The sequence below is a fragment of the Lampetra planeri genome, chromosome 10 (genome assembly GCF_965212315.1).
Source record: "Lampetra planeri chromosome 10, kcLamPlan1.2.h2, whole genome shotgun sequence".
In the NCBI taxonomy this organism is placed as follows: domain Eukaryota; kingdom Metazoa; phylum Chordata; class Hyperoartia; order Petromyzontiformes; family Petromyzontidae; genus Lampetra; species Lampetra planeri.
Window position 1 is genome coordinate 5,395,053 of NC_136116.1, and position 26,462 is coordinate 5,421,514.

The 26,462-nt window shown below is 43.8% G+C and overlaps 2 protein-coding genes across 3 annotated transcripts in view; one reads left to right on the plus strand and one right to left on the minus strand.

Annotated features, from left to right (window-relative positions):
- MSL1 (MSL complex subunit 1) lies at nt 1-12,440 on the minus strand. The gene is made up of 8 exons (XM_078598040.1): nt 10,241-12,440; nt 5,126-5,334; nt 3,967-4,901; nt 3,765-3,829; nt 3,599-3,666; nt 3,165-3,289; nt 2,694-2,766; nt 1-2,323 (listed from the first exon to the last, which is right to left on the minus strand). Exons 1-8 carry the CDS (start codon nt 10,973-10,975, stop codon nt 2,233-2,235), a joined length of 2,301 nt encoding a protein of 766 aa, XP_078454166.1. The 5' UTR covers nt 10,976-12,440; the 3' UTR covers nt 1-2,232.
- Nucleotides 11,513-26,462, plus strand: part of LOC144720898 (ATP-citrate synthase-like) — a 22,785-nt gene continuing 7,835 nt past the window's right edge. Inside the window, exons 1-13 of one of the 2 annotated variants that reach the window (XM_078598039.1) lie at nt 11,513-11,802; nt 17,718-17,908; nt 18,444-18,566; nt 19,039-19,101; nt 20,390-20,580; nt 21,718-21,797; nt 22,081-22,211; nt 23,144-23,262; nt 23,645-23,781; nt 24,120-24,181; nt 25,107-25,224; nt 25,587-25,741; nt 26,268-26,373. In XM_078598039.1, coding sequence (XP_078454165.1) covers nt 17,750-17,908; nt 18,444-18,566; nt 19,039-19,101; nt 20,390-20,580; nt 21,718-21,797; nt 22,081-22,211; nt 23,144-23,262; nt 23,645-23,781; nt 24,120-24,181; nt 25,107-25,224; nt 25,587-25,741; nt 26,268-26,373 — 1,444 coding nt within the window. In that variant the 5' untranslated portion in view covers nt 11,513-11,802; nt 17,718-17,749. Of the gene's footprint in view, nt 11,803-14,021; nt 14,099-17,717; nt 17,909-18,443; nt 18,567-19,038; nt 19,102-20,389; nt 20,581-21,717; nt 21,798-22,080; nt 22,212-23,143; nt 23,263-23,644; nt 23,782-24,119; nt 24,182-25,106; nt 25,225-25,586; nt 25,742-26,267; nt 26,374-26,462 lie in introns of those variants that run through there. The other variant, XM_078598038.1, reaches the window with a different exon arrangement.

Below are 26,462 nucleotides of genomic sequence, written 5' to 3' on the forward strand. Positions count from 1 at the left end.
TACAGTACAATTGTGTTTTATTGTACTTCACTCCGCTGCCCACGATGTGCTCCGGTCAAGTTCTCCGGGCATGCTGTGAGTGCTCGCAGCTCCTCTCCTCAAAGACAATATCAAAAACGCCATGAAGTATCTTTTAACAAGAAACATTTTACGGTTTATTATCTACATTCATGACAAACTTGTCAGTACAAAACAAATTCCTTAGTTTACATTTTACAGCCCATCCCAGCAACATCTTTCAGCATTAAATGGCAGTTTTTACTGTACAGAATCCGTCACTGTTTTAAACAATATATACACTGTATTATCTAAGCCGTCTCCATACGAAGACAATATTCAGTTAAACCAGTGGTCACAATATACTGAATACAATATTGACATTTACCACGTGCCATGGTGCAGTACACACCACACACTTGAAACAGTAAGCACAGGCTAAAAAAGCAAGGTACTTGAATAGAATGGATTTGTTAACATTAGAGCTTTTCTTTAATCTATGCATCAGAATCATGTGCTTTGAACACAAGAGGATCTTTTGAATCAATCGGTGTCAAGACAATCTTGCAGTCAAAAGTAATTCAGCATTGTTCAACCTCGAAGGGGGCGATGGACATAAACGATTGTATTGTACACCATATCACACGAGAGAAACATATCCTCTTATAAATGGATGAGAAATTGCCGAGACTTTGATTTAGCAATGGTGTGGACCATGTTACTATCTGCGAATGATCAGACATTTTGGATGCACCAAATTGCTAGGACGCTCATCCCAGACTCAATAGCAAAAAAATAGCCAAAATTAAACTGGTAAAGTACATACTCTTTGGTTTTTTCGGTAAAGTCACGTAGGTAAAAAATTAATTTAATTTATTTCTATTTTTTACCTACGTGACTTTACCGAAAAAACCAAAGAGTATGAATCCTTGCAGTCATGGTAAAGTACAACCAAGTGTCATCGTGTATATGCCCAAAAATCAACCTTCATGGCTTTCAGATTACAAAAGTCTACAAATGATCCACACCAACAAGTGGCCAATAAATTGGCTGGAGAATAGGTAATTTTGTGCATATGTAGTATTAGTACCAAACAATATTTTGCAGCAATACAGTAAGTGTTGGTCTTTCGACTATTTAAGTGCATCAAGTCAATTATCTTGTGTAAGTTCTCCATCTGCACATTGTCAAATTCTTAGTTCTCCATCTGCACATTGTCAAATTCTTTACTCAGTGCATCAAAAAATCATACACATTACCTTCCTTTTTGTAAACACTTAAACGAGGCAAATCCTCAAGCACTTCTCGAAAATGGTATGCAAATAAGAGGTAAAAAAAGTATGTTTACCATAATTGATATTCCTATTGTACAGATCTACTTGGGATGCAAAGCACATGTTCCAGAACTGCTTTAAAACATAGAGAAGCTTACATAGTGCAGTTTAATGTCAGGTACACTGTGCACAAAGCACCAATGTCTACAGAAGATTATAAGATGGAGCGTTTTTATCTACATCACACTGCTTTCCAATGGCAATACAAAGCACCAAGCATGTCAGCACAATTAAAGCAGTTACAGTACCATGGATGCAGTCATTTGGACAAATGATTAGAATGCTTACAAAAAACGATGGCAATAACATTTGCACAGATTCTTTTGTGATTTGTTAGATAGACTTGCCTTTTTTTAAGTCAACGCAACATCTTTACCCCGTATTTTAAATTGTCAACTGTTAAAATAAATGAATGCTGTTTGTATGCATGCTCAAGTGCAAATGTGCTTATACAAATAAAAACAGTTTTAAGAGATCTTATAAAGGAATGACAAAAGGCAAACCCACGTAGAAAGTGGAGCCAACAGAGCAAAAAACCAAAACAACAAAACTTGCCATTAGATAAAAAATCTTGGTTCACATCATTCAGTTTTGCACAACCATGAGGTGCAACCTTCATAAACAGAAAAGAAAACGTAAAAAAAAAACAGCCTGAGCAAACAAATGTGGAGGTCTCCTCGTTGGACCTGAACGTGTAAACATCATCACAAAATCTCTTTACGAGTCTCATAAAATTTCAAGTCTGGTATGTCGGCAGAATTTCCAAAAGCCGTCCTCCCAGTTCCCGGGCAAACTTGTGATCGGTGGCACTCGTCCACGCCGGTGAGCGAGCTCGAGTGTGCAGAATCGCAGAGTTTGCCTTGGCAGCTGGACAGATTGAGGGCCCGCCGACAAGCAGACCTCACCTGCACCGCCCTCGGCCATGTGACGTTTTCTTGGGGGTTTCCAACCTCTGCCTCGTTCTGTCATCAAGCCACGGTAGCTCAAAGTCCCTTCAAATGCAGAAAAAATGTTGTTTTGATCATGCGATATATTCGAACCGTGTAAAATGTTCCGTTAGTATTCATATTTAAAGGAAAAACACGTATTATTTCAATGCTATGGATAGATCGCAAAGTCCAAATGATGATGGGCTGCTCATGTTTCTTGATCCCAGCACAGCAACAAATGAGCAAATTTAACAGCTATCTTTACTCCTTCAGCAGAATATACTGCATTTCAAATTGAGAAATGTAATCAAATGAAGCTTGGTTTACTGTTATTAGAGCAAGCTACAACAGCCATTGCTAGACTTTCTAGACAAGTAAAAAATATATATGTTATTTGAGACAAAATACAAGATGATGTTCATGTGGTACATACTGTGGCAATAATCTTGGTAAAGCCCTTCCAAAAGCAATGACAGGCAGCAATGGTGTTACCTCCAACTCCTCCACTGTAAAAAAATATATAGCAGAAAACCCCAAATTAAGAGAACTATTAAAACATTTTGTCAAACTGCAAAATTATATCGATTACAAACACAATACTTCACCAGCGCAATATAGTGCTTTAATAGCTAGTGTTTAATTTTATTTTTACAAAGTCAACACATTTCAGGAAACACCTACACTAAAAAACTTTACTCAACCACTGTATTTGTTGAAATACATACAGAAATGGACATGTTTGTATACAAATTGAAAGAACAAGATGTAAAAAGTATGCAATCCATTGCCCATCTCATAATGACAAAATAAAAATATGAAATTCTGGAAGCTGTAAAAACTAGCCTTACAAAGTCATAAATAATGAGTTTTGCTTGAACATGTGTGTACATGTGCAGTCTCCCACCATCCTCAGGCTCAGGGAAGAAGGATAACATCTCTGGCTCAGGTTCAGGTATTCCTTCTTTGCGAAATGCCCTTTCCCGCAGCCGTTGTAGCTGCCTCTGCTCCCGAATTCGCTGGATGTCCCACCTGTTCAAGTTTTTGTGTCAGATCACAAGCACTTCCCAACATATAGAAACAACGCACAACTTGCGTTCTGTGAATGTAGGCTATTTTCTTGCTGCTTGGATCATTATTTTACACACACTGCAGTGTTAAGCATATTTTCCAGGAAAATACATACAATGGCGGGTATGTGTTAACACAACTTCTTAAAACACTTAACCAATTTAATTGTAAAACACTGATGAAGCCACAAACTGTATAGCATATTAGTGGCTGAAAAGTTTGAACAACAATAGTTACCCAAATCGAAATAGTGATTATTGATAGGCTTACCGTTTCCTCCTTTTTTCATCCAACTCATGTTTGGTGTGTCTCTTATTGAAGGCTTCATCTTCAGTATTCTGTTCAAAATCAATTCAATAAAACAATCAATGGTGGCCGCGGCATTTCATGAAAAAAGAAATGAAAATATTTTAAAAATGTTGAGTGAGCAGCTTACCTCCAGCAAATATTCAGACTGGATTTTGTCTAAAGGCTCCAGTTTAATTTCTCTCCATGAGGGAACTGTAACAAAAAAATTACAAACACGTTTGCTCTAGTATACAGGTTCATTTGCTCTCAAATTTGTATCTAATAACAGGTAACATTCCATATCAGGATACTTGAAAAAATAAGTGCATTACAAAGCTAAAAACACTGACTTGCGACAGTGTCGTCCTTCTCTGTGAGGATGGGCTCATCCATGGAGACGGCAGGTGGCTGAAATTGGTAACACCAGTACATTTCACTCGTCCGTAAAACAGGGTCCTCTTCCTCGTCCCGTCCATCGTCTGCTGTGCACGCGCGCAGAGGCGAGCACGAGCCTCCGGGTGCCGGGCTGGCATGTGCCTGCCTCCACTTCCCCCGTGCCCTGCCACCCTTGGACCAGCCCGAACGTTTGGGGCAAACCGGCAATGAGGCCTTGCCACCCTTTGTCCGCGAGCTCTGAGGTGTGCTGGTCTCGGCAGGTGAGCTGGGGGAATGATTCGCCGAGTTCGAACCTTTTTTGCCCTTTGACCACTGTGAGGGCCTTGGCGTGTCAAGCTCCAATGCTGCCTTACTGCCACCCTTGGCTTTGCTGTTTTTTGAGCTCAACTCAGCAGGGGAATGTGACAGGTGATTTGAGTTTACCTTCTTCTTGTTTTTATGCCAAGGTGTTCGTGGGCTGCCAATATCTGTTTCTGTTAATTCTGGTGTCGCAGGCAAAGCAGATTTTACGCATGAATTCTTTTTACGATTCACTCCCTTACTCCGTTCCCACGGTCGCACAATTTCAGGGGTTTCACATGGCTCTGACGATTCCCGCACAGGGCTTGAATCCTCTGTCTTGTCCGTTTTGTTTTTCAGGCGGCAAACTGTGGACAGTGAATCAGCATTTGTCGTCTCTGCCGCACTGTTCAAGGCAGTCAATGCTTTGCATCGGGCCCAACCTTTGCGCCTGGAGAACTTTCTCCCATTCTTTCCGTGATAAGTCCTGCCCTTGGCAGGCTTGCTTGGAGTTCGCGTAAGTGCCTTTGGCTGGCTGCTCTCATTCTCACTCTCCATTGCCAGCTTCTTTGCAGTGGGCCCTGGGTCATGTTCGCCAGGGCTCTGAGGCCTAAGAGAAAGTGAAAAATGTTTACATCATTGTAAAGTTGGAACTATTATCAAAAAAACAAAGTCGCTGAATCTGCAAAAATATGTTGCAATTATGCTTGCCAACAGCATTGATAATCATTTTTACACTGGGTTTTAAATGTCAATTAACATATAGCGCCAATGTTACAAAATATAACAGCACCACATTGACATTGATTTTGGCCAAACTTTAGCATGTATCACCTTTTGTGGCCATGCTGATCTGTAGCTTTTTGTGGTGACAGGGGCGACCGTGGAGGCTGTTCCTGCGGAGAACCCTCCAGACCCTCATTTTCCTCGTTCCTCTCCTTGAGCTGCTCCTTGCGGTCCCTCCGAATCTGCTGGTCATTCTTTTCACCATCTCTCCGTGCCAGCAGCATTCGCCTCTCCATGCGCTCCAACCGTGACAGCAGCTGCCCCACAACCAAAAACATATTGACTGGGGCACCTCAAGGGAAACGATTGCCTTAATTAGTTTATATGGTACGATGGACAGTGCAACAATGAGAAGCTATTGTGCAAACTATGGAATTAAGGTAACAGGTGATCTGAAAGCAATATTTGTACAGACCACTGAAAAGCCATGATTCCAATTGAGGAATGCCTTTTCTAATAGAAAATTTAAATGTATTTTTGTTACATTTTGCAAGTTCATCATACTCTTTTATGCTTTAAATTTTAACAGTCTATTGTAATTATGAGTGCACCTCCATATGCACACGTGGATAACCAAATGTTTTGTGCATTGGGGTTAACAGAACTTTAATCATATCAATGTTCCACGAAAAATAAAGTCAGACTGGATCACATGTTAACGACTGCAACCCTAAGCACTTTCATTATTTCTATAATTAGCATAGTTGGGTACGTATGGTGCAAAAGAAGTTCAACTTACATACGTCACCTTTAAAATTTGGAGAGTGACCACGAACACAAAAGGGGCTCATTTACAATTTGTACACACGGACGATAATGATCAAGGCCAGTACAACCACAAAGCACTAAAACACGTGGGTTTCTGAAAGGTCAAGTGGCACAAGTCGAATTTTGACAGCTTAAACATCTCAAGAGTTCGCGACCTGTAGCTACATACACACACTTCTGTGCGTTTGGAGTATTTGGCTACTATCAATTTCCACATAAACCAGTTCGTTTTAATTTGTGGCCAAGTCGCTTCTGAAAAAGAGCTATATAGCTCAGTGGGTCGTAACTGGTCAAATATATAGATTTTAAATAGTTTGTAAGTAACGGGGCTCGTTAATACATTTGACAGTGGCGCTTATTGCAAGCCAGAGTTTACAGGGCAAGGAATAACTATGCCACTATTTTTTTTTGGGGCGGTGGGGCAAGGGTGGGAGGGAGTTTAATAGCTGTGGGGGAACCACGTGTCGCACATTCCCGTCATCGCCGGCACCCGGAAGAGGGCGGGCACGTGTGCGAGCACGCGCACTCCCGCGAAAACACGCGGTCACGTGCGTGCGCGGGCACGTCAAAGCAATGGGGCGAGGTGTGGTGGTGGGGGAGGGAGAAAGACGGGGTTGGGTGGGAGGAGTCATGGGCGTGGTTAGGAGAGAAGGGCGTGGCTAGGAGGTAGGGGGCGTAACTAGAGGGGCGGGGTATAAATGCGCGCGCACAGAACCACGTGCATGAGAATGTACGATTCATGCGGGAGCCACGCACGTAAAAATTGCACGAGAGCGCGAACATCACACGAGCGTTTACAGAAGGGACACGCGCTAATAGAACACACGTCAACACAAAGGAGGGAGCGTATGGAGAACACACGAGCCAATCGGCGTGAAGAGCGACAAAAGCACGGGTGTTGGATAATACTACGTGCAAGATAGCGCAAGTGTAGGACGATAACGAAACGCGAGCAAAAGAGCGAGCCACGCACGGGCATGAGAGAGCAGCATACAAGCACGCACACTATTAAATGTGCCGAGAACGAAGCTCGTGGACTTTTCAATTAACGAGAGCCATGAGCAGAGCGAGCCGGCGCGGTCACCGCGTGAAACGGCAGCAGACACACACCGCATTACAATACGCGTGGCGCACGCAATTAGCATGGCCCCTACTTAGAAGCATAATGCACGTACGCAGTATTAAGACAACGCTTTCACCGGCTAGGTTACGCACATTCGGTTTACACACGATTACATACGGTACTCGCTGCAATCCATATACACACCCACCATCTACTGTATACCTACAGTACTCTGAACATTTACATCCTTCCGACAGTACGTGATTACGTGCTACCGTATGTCGACAGGCATGCAGTACTCGCTCTGAACACTACCTACCTATATAATGTACACATGACACACAAGCTTTGACGCAATACGCTTTGCACAAGCAGCGCTGGCAATTTTCTTGTCCTACGATGGACAGTGCACACTCGTCTAGAAATAAAAACACAACATTTCAGTAATTTAGATACGGACGTGCTGTTTACAGATAATTGAATATGCCCGTTACATAAAATAGTCTTATTATAATACAACTATACTGCATTTGTATGGTACAAAACTAAAGTAAATCCCTCTACTGTTTACACGTGCTTACGTATAATGTATACAACGCCCTTAGAACAGTACACATGGATGCTATATTTAGTATTGAACGTACATAAACTATGGAGTACTCTTTCAAAAGTATGCATACCATGTAGCCTATACGCATAATTACATCTACTGTAAACATTGACAATGCTTACCACAACATACTTGTATATACTGTACGTGGTTCCATATACTGTACAATGTATGTGCATGCGGACATACTATAAATACAGTAATACTACAGTACACAGACTGCTCCACAACACGTTGCTTAATGTAGTGAGAATCCTTCATTATAGTAGCTGTATTACACGTACATGTACTGTAACAATGCCTCTACTGAACTTACTACTCTGCATATATCGTACAGTATACACACTTAAATAAAGTACAGGTACTTGTGCTTGACATAATAATCAGCACACTACCGAATGACTACACGTGATTATACACAGCATGCGGTGTGTGTATATATAACATACTGTGCCAACATCCACAACATAAATAGAGCGCACGCATTCTAATCGTGAGAGTAACTGTGCTCTCCCACAATCTTACAAGGACACAGACGACCTCGGTACGTGTACGACATCATACGTGTGTACCTTGCACCGGGTATCCTCTTTAAGTAGCGCAAAGCCCGTTGTCCCCCATAACCATACAAACAGCAAGCACCAGCATCACACACACACAATCATTCTCCCGGGTTCATTTTGCTTCGGGCCCCATGACCCCCCCCCCGCCTCCCGGGCCATGCGTGGACCCGCAGTGTGGAGGGTCCCCGTACGTGACTGAATTACAAGTGCCGATGATGGGGGACGATATTGGGAAATGTACGAAGCCGACGCCACGTTCGTTAGCGCAATGAAGTCCCTAACGTCGTCGTTGTTAACAGTGTCGTTCGTACCGTGGTGTGCTGCTCCTACCACCACTAACCAACATGCCCCCCCCCCCCACCATATCCGTATCCTACCAACTCAGTGCAACGGTGGTGCAGGTCTGGCCTTTAGTTTCACGTGTTTGTGTGAGCGGCAGCACCGGCAACGTTGGCTGCTGGATGGGTTGATAGCAACAACGCCTGCGGTTGTTGACAGCTTCTCCAAGGTTAAAAGAAAAGGTAAACGATGCAAACGCGCAAAAAAACCCCTGCAAGTTTCTAGACCACCGCCTTTATATTACGAAACGAACGGATCGTTATCGACAAACTGTACCAGTCTTCCTTAAAAGCTCAAACATACACACTAAAAATACATCAGCTGTGAGTCACTGGGGTCGACGGAGATTCGATGAAAACAAAACCCAACTTAAACGCATCCTTAAAAAAATAGTATTTTTTATAACAAGGCCCTGTAAGTTTCAAAAATGATACAGCAATACTGTACCAGCACTGACAAAAACATCGACGTTCAAGACCCTTGGTGGAAGAAATTTGAAGAAAAAAACCTCTGATTTGGTAACTGTCGCAGGAGCAGTGCAAGACGTCATCTCTACATCTCGGGGTAGAGGCAGAGAACCCCAGTCACCGTCAGCAGCAGCCTAAAGCATGGGGCTTGGTCATTTATAAAGAATCGACTACCACACAAGTGGTGCTCGGTGGTTGTGTTCCGTAAAGCTCTCGAGATATGTCGTTCGGCATGTCGCTCAAGACTCAAGTTGTGATTTGTCTTTGCTTAGTTCACTCATCGTAACCCCCTTCCGGACGACTCCAAGTGACTCGCACGGCAGGTGTCCTTTCCGTGTGTGCGGGAGAGAACTTTCAAGGAGGATTTGCTCTGTATGGTTTGCCAGTCGACAATGACCAGTCAGCTTCGTCCACGTGCTGGATTGAGTTTCTTGAAGAAGCTCCCCTGGGCACGTGGAGGACAAAGCGTCGAACATCACCCACCCCAACCCTCCCAAACACGCGGTCACACATCATAAAGGGGCCAATCATGATGGCGTCATATGAAGATTGATGATGGAGACATAAGAACCCAGCGTACGGAGGAATGCGTCTCTTTTTTTCACATCCCAGGGGGCCTTCCCCTACCAGCCCGCCCACCTGCCCATGGGAGGCTTCTACCTCCTCCTACTCCCATAAGCGGATTCCCGCCGGGCGAGGCAGAAACTCGCCTCCACCCCCCCCGTCCCCGGTCGATGGTTTTTGTTGTTGTTGCTCGGCAGGGGGCTTCCTTGTGGCCGCAATGGCCAAGGTCCCCCAGATATTAAAGCCTGGCGGGCAGCAGCATGGCGACGGTGACGACGGGGAGGGAATCCCTGTGCTGCAACATTGGCCTCTTTTATATATCCCAGGACACGAGCACATACTGTAGTGCATTCACACAAACGTACGGAGGATATTGTCGAGGCGTGTGAACGCAGGCGCACACGTGTGCTTGCAAAGGGTGGGAAGGCTATAATATCCTATTTAGTCACGGAGGTGAATGGTTATAAAAGTACTTCCCGTCCAATTTGCACATTTCTAAAAGTACACAAGCCGTCAACATGAAGCACACAGTAAAAACAAGACGCTCGACTGCATGTCACAGATGGACAATCATGAATAAACACCAACCACTGAGTTATACACACGCACAGCTGGGCACATAACAGTACATTTATAGTTACAAACATCAACCCACAACATAAGCACAGCCAGTAAGAAGAAGAAGGGGGGTTACACAACACGAGCTATGAGAGCCCATGGCTAGTTCCTGAACCTCAACATCCCCAGCACAACCTCCCCCCATCCCGCATTGCAATGGCCCCAACATACCGCTTCCTTCTCCGTCTTCAGCGCCTGTATTTCCTTCTCCTTGCTCTGCAGCTGATGCTGCTGCTCCTCCATCATGTCCAGGTGAAGCAACAGCAGCTGCTTCACGTGGTCGACCTGCGAACCACCACCACCGCCATCACCGTCGCCGCCATCGTCCCCACCACAGCCCCTGCCGCCACTGCCCTTGGCACGGCCGCCCGACTTCTTGCGCCGCGTCTTCCTGCCTCGGCTTCTGCCCTGGCCGCCCTCGGCAGCCACCGCCGGGGCAGCCGTGACGGTGGTGGCACCGCCAACCACGACGCCGATACCGCCACTGCTGATGTTGTTGTTGCTGCTGCTGTTCGCTGCGCTCTCTGCGATGAAGGGCGGCGTGGAGGAGGAGTCCGACGGTGCCTTGGCCGGGCCGAGCGGGGCCGCAGCAGTCGCAGTCTGCGGCCTCTGCTGCAGCTGCTGCTGAAACTGTTGCTGCTCGGGCCTCGGCGGGGCGGTCTTCACGGGGCACCGGGCCACTCCGCTCACGACGACGAGGCTACCCATGCCGCCGCCTCCTCCGCCCAGGCCGACCCCGCATGTCCGTGCGGCTTTGCCGGCGGCGGCGTCGCCCGGCGTCGCGAGGGCTCTGGGCGCGGCGGCGGCGGCGGGGGGAGGCTGCTGCTGCTGCTGCGGGGCCGGGGCGCGGGGCTCCCCCTCCACGTCTCGCCCGCCGCTCGCCGCCCGCGCCGCGGCGGCAGACATCTTGTGGTGGTCGTCGTCGTGCTCGCCTTCGTGGTGTTGTCCTTGTGATTATTTACAGCGATGGTGGTGGTAGCGATGGTGATGATGATGATGGTGGCGGCGGCTGAAATGAATTGTTGGCCGCTGCCGCCACGCCGCCGTCTTCGTTCCCCGGCCGCCGTCGTCGTCGTTGTTGTTGTAACCGCTACCGGCGCACTGCGTTATTTACAGCTGTAATACTGTAATTGTTGTCCGTGTGGTTGGGTGAGCGACGGGGATGCAAGGGGGTTGACGGAGAGGGGAGGGAGACGGACGGGAGGGGAAGAGATGCAGCAGGATGAAGATCTCTTTTTCTCAGTCCCGAGCGGGTGCTAGCAAGAGGAAGTGCAGACGGAGTGAACAGCAGGGAGGGGAACACTACTCAATGCATCTCCCGGTTCAGTCCAGGTAGGAACCGGAGCAAGCAGCGGCTAGCAGAAGGGAAAGAAGAGAGGGAGAAGAAGAAGGATCAGTGGGGAAGGGAGGGAAGTGGGGTGGGTGGGTGGGTGGTGGGGGGAAATGAAAGCGACTCCGCGTGTTTCCCGCTTCAGTCTGGGCGGGAGAGGGAGCACGATGAGAGGCAGCAGCAGCGAGGGCAAGAGGCGTTCGTCCCCTTGCCGCTCCCATGCACGGAGGTCCCCGCTCGCATCCCTCGCTTTGCAAGGAGGGGGGCGGAAAGAAAAAAGAAGAGGGAAATGCCCGGCGCTCTCTAATCTACTCACGAGTAAAATAACACTCGAGCAGAGGGGGGGGGGTGTCCCCTACCGCCCGGCGACTACTACGTGGTTATTTAGTGAAGGTGTGCGATGGTGAGTTTGTTGCCGCGTCGTTGTTGTTGTGATCCTCGTTGTTGACGCGGGTATTTTTATTATTTATTTTCGCTCCCAACAACTCTGATCGCGAGCTGCAGACGTCGAGTTTGGATCTCCACACGCAAGAGGGGCCGCGCCCGCGGTGTACTCCGTAAAATCGTTACCGTGTTACGACCTCGAGGCGAGTGCACGGCACGTAGCACGTTGGTAAAGCTGTCGAATGAATAGCTGCTGGGATTTTTTGTTCCCCCGTGGAAATATTTCGCTCGATTCGTTAATGCGACGCAATCACTCGAATGCCACCACCCCCGCCGTGTCTTGAAGATGGTTCAGGCGGCATGGAGGCGGATTGGCTTCCGGCTAACTTTGACCCCTCCTGCAACTGCTTGGACTACGGTGGCCCGTGCGACTCCCTAAAAAAAAACCGCAACGCGATTTAATTGCGTACTAATGCAAATACGCAACTGCGTTACGGAAAATATAGTTACGCAATGTCTACGAGATACGCTGCATTGAAACTAGATTTCTTCTTATATTGTTGATTCTTTTGGTAAAGTCATGTAGAAGGGAAATAATAAAAATATTAAACAGATTTCATCTGTTCCCCTTGTATGCAAAATACCTGAAAAATAAAGAGTACGTACAGGCTTTGCACTATTATGCCTGCATTTGGCCAAATCTGGAATACGCCCGAGACCTGGGAAGCTCAGCGGTATTCAGCCTGGATACACAAACATGCGTAGTAGGCGTCGTGAGCAGTAGTAGAAGACAGGACAGCAAATTATTTTATTAAGTTCTCCCTACATTCTCCCAACACTGACCAGCGTATTTACTGTATGTTCAACTTCTTTCGCACAGTACGTAGCCAACCAGTGCTAATTGGAGGTGCGCAACTAATCGTGATGTTAAAATAACCCCCACGACGAGGTCTTCATTCAGCAGTGGACTGTCAATCGGATTGCACATGCACCAGTTGGGAATTGTGAAATGTCTTCATATGGGTGGTGATAGACACAGTACAATGGCCAGATAATGCCTCAAATTGAATACAAAGAGGGGGGCAGACAATGCAACAACATGTGGAAAAATGCTATTTCACAATTGTATACACGACAAGAGGGACGTTTGTAAATGCATTTCGCAATTTCAGAATTATAAAAGGGAATCAAACGCCCGTTTGTAACCCCTGCGCCACGCCAAAAATGCGTGGACCAATTCACGATCGGCCGACCTGTGGCCAAAGCCGCGCCTCCTTGGCTTGGGCTTCTGGAAGCCAAAAAACCCCCACTTACAAATCCCCCACTACCGCCACCACCACAATACATAATGAGCGCGTCCCTCCACTTCCACCCACGGGACCCACGTGCGATTCTCCCGCGCAATCCGCGCGCCGCCAGCGCGAGAAGCCACGCCCCACCCGCATTCTAGCCCCGCCTACCTTACGAGCGCCAACCAATCCGGGCGCGAGTAGGCGGGGCCGCGCGATCCCGCTGACCAATGGCGCGGCGGCGCGCAAGGCTCGCGCGAGGGGCCGGCGTGAGCTCGCGCGTTTGGGCGGGGACACGTGGAGAGGGGGGGGGAGGTTGGTGGGGTTATGGATTGGGGGTTTGGTGGGCGTGAGAAGTGGGGTTGTTGGGGAGTCAGGGGGAGGGGTTGGTGAGGGGAGGGGTTGTTGGGGAGTCAGGGGGAGGGGTTGGTGAGGGGAGGGGTTGGTGAGGGGAGGGGTGGGTTGGTGCCGTTATATGGATATAAGGGGTTTGGTGTGGGCGTGACAAGTGGGGTTGTTGGGGAGTCAGGGGGAGGGGTTGGTGAGGGGAGGGGTTGGTGAGGGGAAGGGTTGGTGAGGGGTAGGGGAGGGGTTGGTGAGGGGAGGGGTTGTTGGGGAGTCAGGGGGAGGGGTTGGTGAGGGGAGGGATTGGTGAGGGGAGGGGTTGGTGAGGGGAGGGGTTTGGTGAGGGGAGGGGTTGGTGAGGGGAGGGGTTTAGTGAGGGGAGGGGTTGTTGAGGGGAGGGGTTGGTGCCGTTATATGAATAGGGGGGTTTGGTGTGGGCGTGAGAAGTGTGGTTGTTTGAGGGAGTCAGGGGGGGGGGTTTGTGGCGGTGGCTGGGTTGGAAGGGTGGATAGTGGGGGAGGGGCTAGGGGGAGGGGCCAATGGGGGAGGGGCCAGGGGGGGAGCAGACAAATAAGGAGCGAGTGCGCGAAGCCCCCCCGCGACTTGCCCCACCACCACCACCGCTGCCGCGCCGACTCCCCGAGCTCCGCTCTCTGCTCTTGCAGCCGACAGTCGATCCCAGTGAGTCTCTCAACGCCAACTAAACCTACAGAACTTAATCGGTGCTTCGTTCCAGCGACTAATCAGTGCCTCGTTTCACCGGCAAGTTGTCATTGCAATAGCGCTTCACATCCATCCGGCCGTATATTGTGCATCTTAAGTTGTATAATTGTGTTCAGGGAATTGTAGGGATTTAATGAATATGAATTTCGTGCATTTGGTATTCGCGCACTATAGGGTGAAATTCATGTTGCGTAGGATTGCAACTATTGTGAGGCTTATATTCTAAGTGGTAGTGCCTTACGCCGGTAATCCTTGCTTTCAAGCCAGCTTTCCGTGAGAAATTAAGCCCTTGCTACCACCAATGCTCACGTTCTAACACTGCTACGACTGTGCTAGCACATGCATAGCTCATGTGTCCATCCACTGCTAGACGAAGGCAGCCTCCCCCGCTCCGTGTCGGTCGTTAGGAGTTATTGTTGACATACTTCACCACGCTGGTCAATGGGAGAGATTTGGTGACGTTCAGCGAACTTGGGTGCACTGCGTTCAACGCTGCTTGCAAGTGCTGGGTCGTCACTGCTACTGATGATGATGCTGCCGTCATTGTGTAAAGTCTTAACCAGCTGTAGCTTGCTGCCGCTTTTTGCATGAATTACTTTTGCCAGCTTGGCTACATTCATTCACGCGTGTTATGAAGTATTTATACACCGTGTAGGGCGCGTGTGATACGTAATGTTGTCATTGTACTGCTGCGTGATGAGTTGTCGCCCACTTTAAAGGGGAGTGATTGATGTGATTGATGCCAGTGGGTGTTGTCTCGAGACAGATGGATCGATGTTCGTTGTTTGCTGCACTTTCATTGCTGTCTGCGTTGTAAATTGATAATGTTGGTGGCAAAAGCCTGGATGCTGCGCAGGGTAGGGTATATAACACTGTCATAATGTATTCCTCAGTTTTATATTTGCAGTACGTGTCTGGGCTTAGACTTGTCAAAAGATAATCACTTGCTAGTGAAGACCGACTTGAAATTGTTGTTTCAAAGGTGTGCACTGATGACATTCTACAGGAGTTGTTTTCGGTTCATTAAGCAAGAGCTGCCAGGGTATATTTTCTGTATGTGGAAATTAGCTTTATCTAGGGACAATGACTTCTTCTGGCCACATATTTGATCAGTCCACGGGCCACCTGAAGTGGTAAAGCGTTAATGTTGTGCTAATCTCATTTTAAAAGGTCATGCATAATGCACTTGTATTGGTCATGGAGAAATTGATACACCCAAAGTGATGAAAACTGGGTTTATGGACAGGATGTGTCGCTCAAAGGCCAGTTAATCGGAATCAATATTTATACTGGAGGAATCGGATGAGCTATAAAGCTCTTTTTCACAAATCGCCAGTAGATTAAGACTAACGACGGAGTGACAGCCAAAGGTTGCATCACGCCGAGATTGTGTCCACCAAGGTGATACAGCAAATAGATCTGCTCTTTGCCAGAGCCGGATGGATCGTTACATCACAGGACTGAGATGGTGACGGGTAAAGGAGGCCTTCATCCAGCACATTATAGATCAGAGCTCATGAGGATGATGGTGGTGGTGAAAGTTTTGCAACATCACAGATGTTATATTCTTTGTTCTTTCGGTAAAGTCACATAGAAGGGAAATAATAATAAAATAATAAAAAAAAACATAAAATTAAATTCTCATTTTTTAATGTTTTCATTTATTATGTTTATTTTATTTTATTATTTCCCTTCTATGTGACTTTACCGACAGAACCAAGAATATGAATCCCTGCAGTCACGAAAGCTTTAATTCAAAATCAGAGATGTTGACAAAAGGGATGCCTGGCTGGGTCCCATAGACGATCTTGGTAGTGTTGATGACCACGAATGTTTAGGTTTATTATTGTATTTGTTAATCCCGTTTAGCCAGTTGTCCGCCTATTTTAAAAGGGACATCCGTGGTGTGTGAGCACAGTAACAACTAAATTCAAATGTAAAATACTGTATGGTATTGCAGGGCATGAGCACAGACAGGTTCCAGTGAATGGGCATTGCCTCTCACAGGGCCCTCTTCCATTGGGTGGACATCCCATGCTCAGCTACGACAACAAAGGCCAAACCGAGAACAAAGAAGTCTTGTTGAAGATTTGCATGTTGGAATCTGGAATCGAACCCAGGTCACCCTCATGGGAAATCATTGAATTAGCTGTTGGCCCACTCCATAGACGAGCTGTAAGGGATGAATGTAATTTGAATTTGCATGTGTTGCAATGCAACTAAGTATAGGCAGACATATATCATCAGCCAAGGTATGAGGCAATAAACAGAGACAGGGAGGAATCAGTGATGTGGCAGTAGCCAGCCTTAGGCAAAGGTTATAGACACACGAGGGACGCGGGTCATAGGTTCAACACTAGAAACTTACTATGCAAACACATTATACTCTGTACACTGCTTTGAATCCGACATGCAAAGACAAACCTACCTTGCCATAGCACCATGCACATATTCTTAATCTTGTACACAACTAATCTGCATGACTGATATAATGACTTATAGGGAAATGTGATTTAATCATATGATGCTTTTAGTTTGAGTACTTTTCTAGCCTATGGCACGGTGCCATCTAGATAATGGAGCGTAGAGAACAATAACTAATGCTTTTTTTTACCGCAAGCTATTATTCAAGTTACACATGAATGGGCATCACAAAAGCATGAAGCTTTTATCCTCTTGCATACCCGAGGGATGAGAGAACAATGCTTTTCAAGGACTGCGAGGGTATTTGCAAAAGTATTAACTCTGCCATTTCACCTTAAAAATGGTTCAACCAAGGTATTTTTAAAATCATAAATGTTTTTCTTTCATGCCAAGCTTATTAAATTTCTTATTCTGGGGAAGGAGAATGTGTCCGTATTAAACATTCCCGTTTGCTTTATTTTACTTATCAAAATAATCGACGTTGTCATACATTTTAAATAAAACAATCAATCAACTGTACTTCATACCACTTAAATTGTAATTTACTATCTTTGTTGGTAATTTAATAATATAATGTTCAGATTCTGTGTATCTAATGCATTTCTGCATTTGTCTTTTGTTCGTGTCTTCATTGTATTGCAGTTTGTCTGTACTTTGCCAACATCAAACAGCAGTACCAGTAAAATACAGAGCGTCATTAAAATATAGACCTGAAAAGCCTTAGTATTAAAATGACTTGGCATTTTTTTCTGGCTGGAGGTATGAATTTATGTATCTGGAAGCTTCTTCTTGAACCAAGAAGATGAATCCCTGCAGTCACGAACGCTTTAAACGGAAATTTATCTGGAAGCTGTTTCATTCATGAAGACCCCTCTATTATTGACTTTGTGTTTTTGGTTTGTGTTAACCATTGGCACCGGACGTGACATTTGCATGCATACTCCATTTTAAAAATGAGCTACAGCCCCTTCTATCGATCTTTTCTGTTAAAAACGCATGCTTTTTGGTAATTGGATTGATGTAAATGTCACACGGAGTTAATGTAATGTACTGCAATTTCCAATTTGCATTGTGAGGAATGAGTAACAGTGTTTTGTAATAATGATTTCCACTGTTCTGTTATTTAAAATCTGTGTTTTTTTTTTTTTAACAGGATATTGTGCTGACTGCAAAGCCCACGCAAACATGTCTGCAAAAGCAGTGCTGGAGGTGACCGGCAAAGAGCTGCTGTACAAACACCTCGACAGTGTGGCCTCGGTGCAAAATAAATTTCGCTATGCAACGGTTTGCCCAGATACTAACTGGGATAAGCTTATCCAGCAGCACTCTTGGCTCCTCACACAGGTACGTTTTTTATGTATTCTGTTAAACCTGTACAATTTAAATAGTACGTCCTTGAAATAACATTTTCGGATGTACTATGTCTTGCGTATATAGGAGGGGAGGAGGGGGTTTTAGGCGACCTTCAAAATAAATGAAAAATCACACTCTTGAAACCCACAAAATTGACCGGCATCCAAATCAATCCTAAATTGTTGTTTGCTTCCTCTCCACTCCGTGAAGTGCTATTACCTGCCAGGTAATTTATGTTAACACTATTCAGTAACTGTTGTAGCATTGGATAGTGCGATTTGTAATTGGCTTGTGATTTTTGGTAGTTTAATTTGGAGTTGTATTACTTTTCTTTTATATTACTTATATGTATTTTCCTTTCAATTTCTTTTTTTACCAAGGCACTCACCCCTGAATTTGAGAGTTGTAATCTCTGGCTAGTGGTGCACAGAACATTGTTATTATGTAATTGTGCAAGAATCTGGAAGGTTAAGAGTTTTTTCCAATTAAGTGTCTGATCATTTTTCTTTTTGTATTCTTACATCAGCGGCTGGTGGTGAAGCCAGATCAGCTCATCAAGCGGCGTGGGAAGCTTGGGCTCGTTGGGGTCAACCTGGACCTAAAGGGCGTGCGGGATTGGCTGAAACCACGCATGGGCAAGGAAGTGCAGGTTTGTTTCACATATGAATAGGCTCATCGTCTTTGGACTTAATTAGGTAAAAACGGCTTTATTCACAAAAATTATAGCATGCAAATAAAATAGAGATTGGTACACAGATGATTTTGATCTGAGTTACCTTTGCAAGTTATGGAAAATATTAAGATTGAAAAATGATAAATACTAGAAAAAATAAAATTGGCTATGTCAACATTTCCAGGTAAAAACTTGCCATGGGTGTGGTAAGTGGCATGCGGACGTAAATATAATACCAAACACACCCATGATGTGCTTTGTGGTCATTGACAGCATTGGAATTTTTATTTTTTGCCTTCACTGCAATGTGTATGATAATATACGACTCCAGCGAATGTTTGCTTAGTTTTGCAAATTACTCGTGTATCAGAGACCTGTAACATGTCAACAAGCCTGTGTTCAAAATAAAGTTGCCCATTTTAACATGTGCCTATTATATTATTTCTAGGTTGGCGCAGCAAAAGGAATTTTGAAGAATTTTGTCATTGAACCATTTGTACCACATAAGCAGGTACGTGGGTTGTCATTACTTTATCCTGATCATGTTTTTAGCCAGATAAGGGATACAGAAGCATATCGTCACATGGAATGCCCATTGAGCTATGGACCCACCTAACCTGGTTTCAGTTCCCAGCTAACCAGCTTAAATAAGTAGCAAGTGATATCTGAATCTGTCCAGGGCTCCTCTTCATCAACCTGCACTGATCAGCGTGGTGAAGTATAGTCAAACATCCCCCACAACCAATATGGAATGGGAGGGGGGGTTCAATTATCCAGCAGTGGCTGACAATGGGCTGTAAATACATTTTTCAATAATGCTTACTGTATGTGCCAGATTAATTTGTTTAGGTAATGATGTGAGCTTATAGAAAAAGTAAATGTACATGTTAAAGTAAATTTTCAGTGATAGACATTGTGTAAGAAAAGGTCCACTGTTACTAAACGGTTGATTCAATTTTAGGCTACCACGAGTGTAACCTTCATTTCCCCTAGTGCAATCCATTTACGAGATGAGCAATATTTCCTGACCAGACAGAAATGTAGCAATCAGGTTTTGGTGGCAGGACATCAAGCCATCTTTCAAATCGCCGTGTGCAGGGTAGGCTCTTAAATAGATTGAACGGCATTCATGTGCTGTGTGCAGAGCATGCAAATTAATTGCATGCGGGTATATTTACGCTATTTAAAATGCCATTCTTGCTCTTGCTATTTTTTCTGATCTATTGATGTTAAAAACAAATGTTTGCCCAAATATGTTTTGTTTGTCTTTCAAATTACAAATTCATTAAGAAGGATATAGTTCCTTCAGCAATCCCCGAGTAATTTATACGTGTGATATGGATGTGAAGTAAACATTTTTTACCAGTTTTATAAGTAATATTTTATATCTTGACTTAAAGCTTTCGTGACTGCAGGAATTCATACTCTGGGTCTTTTGGTAAAGTCACGTGACTTTACCGATGCATGGAATCTTTAAAGATTTCTTACATGTGCGTGTTGCTGAAATTATATAACTAGTGATAATGATGTTTCTTTTCAAGGCGTACAATAAAATTAATTCATACGTAATTATGTCATCTCAAAATATAACTCAGATTTCGATTTGGCTGTTTTTAATGGTGTAACTTCCCAATAACAGCACAACTTTATACAAATGTTTTAATTATATTGGTTCTCTTTACGAAAGTTATTGGATCCCCCATTACAGATATACAGATGGACAGACCTAATTAATTTACCGAATGTTAAAAAAACAAGGAGTCATATTGTAATATGTGTCTAATATGTGCCCGCTGCAGGAGGAAGAGTTCTATGTTTGTGTGTACGCAACTCGGGAGGGTGACGTGGTGCTGTTTCACCACGAGGGCGGGGTAGATGTTGGTGACGTGGATGCCAAGGCTCTGCGTTTGCTTGTGGGGGTGGAGGGTGGCCTCACTGCTGACAGTGTCAAGGTGCAACTCTTGCAGAATGTACCCGCAAAGCGCAAAGAGTGAGTATGTGTTGCTGTTGCTCAGTGCTTAAAAATGCATTCAGTTACACACTTCTGTCTTCAATTTTTGTCATTATACCTATATCCAAGCCTATGACCAAATCGCCTGGAATTCCCCCCCCCACTTCATCTTGTAAAAGTGTTTACAATCATGTTTGAGGGCTACATGTTCGGAAGCAGAGAGAACTGCAACACAATATATCCTTGTACTGTACTTCTATGCTCCTGCCTTCACCAACCTGCGCTGACCATGATGGTGAAGTGTGGTCATATAGCCCCTACGACCCACATGACATGGGGAAGCTATTCTTCAACAGTGGAATGACAAATGGGGTGTACATGTGCATCTATATTGTTCATCCTCTGTATAATGTTAAATTACATCTGGTGATGTCACCTAAAAACACTGATGAGAACATTTTTATTTAAAGCTTTCATGACTGCAGGGATTCATATTCTTGGTTCTTTTGGTAAAGTCACGTAGAAGGGAAATAATAAAATAATAAAAATCTAAAACAAGAAAAAATTTAAACATTTTTTTTATTTTATTACTTCCCTTCTACGTGGCTTTACCGAAGGAACCAAAAATACTGATGAGAAAGGCAAGGGAACCACCTCCACTATTCTGCCATAGTTATGGCTCAAGAACCCTCGTGTAAATATTGGTGTTTCCATGAGAATTAGGTTAAATTGAATGAATGTGATAGAAGGAGTTTGAGCCATGGACCTGCCCTTGGGAAGATTACTTAGAGGAGAATCATCTACTGTATTCTCAGGATTATATGATGCACCCAAAACTTCCATCTAAGACCAATACAGTTAAATTTCGATTTAAAGCTTTCGTGACTGCAGGGATTCATCTTCTTGGTTCTTTCGGTAAAGTCACGTAGAAGGGAAGTAATAAAATAATAAAAATAAAACATAATAAAATAATTCTCACGACAATACAGTTATACAAATTTGGGCACATTAAAACACCTACCAGATTATAAAATGCACTAAAAATTTGCTTTAAAAAATGGCGGCGGGGGGGGGGTGCAAAAATCTGTAGAATGCAATATATTTAATTGATAAATCTCATCTTGATCCATGTAAATGATGTTTTCATGAATTTAATTGTGTTTGTTTTTTTGTTAGGCTTTTGGCTAAATTTATAGCTGGACTTTTTAAGGTTTATGAAGATCTTTTCTTCACCTACCTGGAAATCAATCCTTTAGGTAATGTATTTTCATTGGCAAGTTGTGCTCTCTCTAATACATTCTTCAAAATATTTAAAGTACAACTGTTTCCAAATGTTAAGCAAGTTTTAAAGTTACATTCATTATTTTTGCGTTTACATTTGAATATCATATTGTTCATCTACATGTTCTCCATTGTGTGTTAAATAAAATATTTCATCAATGTAGCCTTTGTTGATTTTTGCCATTAAAACTAGATTCACGCTTATCTTGCAAAACAATTGCATAGTGATACTTATTATTCCGTGATACCATCACGCAGTTGTGACGGACAATGGAGTGTATGTGCTGGACATGGCTGCAAAGATTGATGCTACCGCTGACTACCTCTGCAAGACCAAGTGGGGAGACATTGACTTCCCTCCTCCCTTTGGCCGAGAAGCCTACCCAGAGGTGCAGTATACGTTGCTTTTATCTACACAAAGACCTTGTACCTTGCTCCCGAGATTTGATTGATTGTATACATCGTTATTAAAGCCACTATGACAAAACACATTACATAATAGGTAATGCTGCTGGCGAGGTCACTCCTTGTTCCGTGCGTATCATGGGGTTATCTGACCATACTTCACCATGCTCGGTGAGTTTGAGATGAAAGCGCGAGAATTGTAATTTCACAGAACAATGGAATTTGCTGCACTGCCCTCCAAACGTGCATTGTGTCCCCCATCCAAGCATTGTACAGGCTCAAGCCTGCTTAGTTTTCAGGTTCTGGTGAGGGATTCTATATATATATATAAATCGAACTGTCATGAAACTAATTAGGATATTAATGGCATTTTTGCTCTAATTCCCTCATGCAAATAATTTGCCTTTTTGTATTGGGATAATGATACCATATAACAATTATAAAAACGGAGTACAATGCATATGTTTATATGTACGTTTAGAAACATGGTCTGACAACTGCAGGTATTTTGTTGTAATTTGTAAACTCATTACAGACATAATAACATGCTGCAGCCTTCCATTCAGCAAACATGTAATGTAATCTTGCTTATATGTGAAAAATTGCTTTCCTGCGGTCATAGTCGGATTTGGAATTTTAACCTCAGGATGTGCAGGGAATTGGGCGACACAAGATGCTTTAGAACACGTGTTCTATAACTGAATATAATGCAGTTGTTGATTTAAAATAAAATATATTGGTTATAATCTTCTGTCGTTATTTTTTATGCAGAATTTTTCTGTGAAGACATTAGGCTTGCATTATGTTGGATAATCTACAGAACAGCATACATATCTTTCAGGATAAAATTATATTGCTTTGTATCCATTGCAGTTTGTTTTGGTGTAAAAGGTATATCTTCATTACAATTCTGCAGGAAGCCTATATTGCCGAGCTGGATGCCAAGAGTGGAGCGAGCCTCAAGTTAACCATTCTGAACCCCAAGGGGCGTATTTGGACCATGGTTGCTGGCGGCGGGGCCTCGGTTGTTTACAGGTAGCCACGACACATCCACGGAGATCCCATAATTGTACATGTACGGCTCCTTTGTTAGTCCATCGCTGAATGAGGGCCACTCCACACAGTGAGGGTTATAGCAGGTAATTTGACCGTACTTCACGGTCGTCAGTTTGGGTGTTTCAATGTAGGTGTGCAATAAAAAATATAACGGTGAAAAATATAAATATAATTACAGCACCACATTTTATTTGGCACTAATGTGCATAACAGTCAGTTTATTGCACTTTATTTTAAGTGCTCACGTTTTAGAATATGAACATAATTTCGACAACATATGCTTCGATTATTCCTTAATATTGGTTTAAAAAAACCCTCACTAAACTGATGATGCTGACTATAGTTTTTTCATTCGTGCCAGCGACACCATCTGTGACCTGGGAGGGGTGCAGGAGCTGGCAAACTATGGCGAGTACTCGGGAGCACCCAGCGAGCAGCAAACCTACGACTACGCCAAGACCATCCTCTCCCTCATGACCCGCGAGAGGCATGACGATGGTAGCTTTGCCCTTGGGTTCGCGCTTGTTGACATGCACCACTGTTTAATATCTGTACTGTAATTGTAAGCATCATGACGTCTTCGCTTTTGTAATTTTTGAGAAGTTGTGAACTGAAATTTTTAATAAAAATGCCGTGAATTTATTTGACATGTTAAAGCATAGCTTGTCGAGTATTTTGATTCTAATTTCCTTGCTCAATCAAGAAACGTATGAACTATAATTTGTTTACACCCTCAGTCGTATTGTTTGTTGCTGGCTGCTTGGTGATTTTGGCCTTGGGGCCTGTGTTCAGCAGCTGTGATTTTATAAAAATGTATATTGTTTTTTTTCTTGCAGGAAAAGTTTTGATTATAGGAGGAGGAATTGCAAACTTCACAAACGTTGCTGCAACATTCAAGGTATTGTAATTTTCTTTAAAATGTATTTTTTTAAAAATGTATTTGGGAAGAAATGTCAACCAGTTCTGTGATGCCCAGTTTCAGCTGAATAACAATTGGAAAATTGAACCGTAAATCATATTCAGAGCTGTCACAATAAACATATGGGTATGGAGTGAAGGACAATCTCTACGGTTAATATTGCAGTATTTTTGACATGCCTTGAAGTAAACAGTGCCGGGCAGTAGGAGGTGCCGACGAGATTTAACCTCGGCACTTCACTTGTCAATGCTCATCCTGAAGAAGTTGATATAGCCTTTTACAGCTGTCAAATGGGCACGATGCTTATGAATCTACAAATATAACAACTGGAAAGTGATCAAACCTTTTAAATCGTCTAGTCACTTTACAATGACTGGAGGCACATTTAATCATGTTTTATAGCAAATTTATTGTAAACATGCATATATTGGCTGCCTTAAAAATTGGCATGAAATGACATCGGAAAGTGAAACCTTAAAGAATCGTTGGCACACATTACGGATTAAATCTCTGTCCAGTTTGTTGCCCTGTATGCCAGGTTCATGAATTATGTATGGTTTAAAACACTTCTTTATTCAACGGTAGCTGCTAAAGGTTAGCTGTACATGTCATTATTCCCATTTTTTACGTGTTCAAATAGTGTGCTGCTTGGGCTGCATTTTGTGTAATGTATTGTCATTTTCCAATTACATTACACGGAAATAAAAATAATGTCACAAATACTAAAGATTCATTGTACGTATCTTATATGTAATTGTGCATGACTTGTACAAAGAAGCATGTTAATGTAGTTGCCTAGGTCATTTAATCTGAAATTAATGCTGATTAGCACGAACGTGCTTTTTAAGACTGTGAAATGTTCTTAACATTTGTACCTGGCGTTTGAATTCGTGCATCTGCATAGGGCATTGTGCGAGCGATTACGGACTTCCAGACACGTTTGAAGGAGCACAGCGTCAGTGTGTTTGTACGCCGTGGAGGCCCCAACTACCAAGAGGGCCTGCGTGTCATGCGAGAAGTTGGTTCGTGATCTCAAACTAATACTTTTTCCACAATACATTGTGATTTAATAAATGAAAATTGGGTTAATTCGGGTATCTTGTATTGGTATGTATCTAATATATTTAATATATTGTCAAGGGTGTCATGTATCGTGCATGCCACTGTATGTAATATATAGCTCCATAAGCATTTTAAGCGTTTGGTAAGTTGGGCTATAATGCAGCAATGCTATAATTGTGAATGGTTTTGTAAGCTTGAGTGGTTTCTGGTGCTGTGCACTTCACCCCAACCGTGAATCAAAACTGTTACAGGATATGTATTTTAACCGATGGATTTGTTGGATGGAATCTTAAATAATAGGCACGTGTTGTTGATGTTACAGGGCGTACAACAGGGATCCCCATCCACGTGTTTGGCACAGAGACGCACATGACTGCCATTGTAGGCATGGCTCTGGGACTCAAACCCATCCCAGACATGCTGCCGGCTGATGCACACACTGCCAACTTCCTCCTCAACACAAGCACAAGTACCAGCGTAAGCAGTACCCCGGTGGTTCTGTTTGGCGCTATAAATGTACTGTAAAATAAATGGTTTTAAATTTATCGAGAAAAAATATGTAAGAAAGTTGAGTACAGTCAACTCTCAATTATTTGGGATAATGGGGGTAGAGGGGTGACCTGGATAACGCAAACATATCTATGAAGAAAAACTTGTAAATTAGGCAATATCATATTTATTCTTTCCCTTATTCGGAGGGAAGTGAAAACATAGCTTGCATAATATTTTTGAAACAACTTGAAAAGTAATCGGTTTTCTTGCCGACATGTTTGCACTGAGTGACTGACCTTTAGCAAGTGAGGAGCAGCTAAAAACCAGAGGGAATAGAGATTTTCTTTTTGCACTCACAGTTAATCCATAATGTGGATAACTAAGAGTTAACAAGTAGTATACCGCCTGGCCTGTACATTAAATTCATATATGTTAGATTTCAGAGCTGTGACAGCTTGTGTTGCGTAATGCATCACAGCCTTCTGGCTTGACAGTTCTTTGCCATTTGCAGTACACACCAGACACAAGTCGAAAGAGCTCCGCGTCAGAGGGCAACCAGAGCGTGGAGAGCGGTCACAAAGGCAAGGCCGGTGACCACCCTGGGTCAGCTGCACCACGTGAGGACGCAAAGACAGATGCACTTAAACAACACTCAAGACCCACATGTGTCACTTAAATGCATGTTGGAATTGTTAGATTGCATATT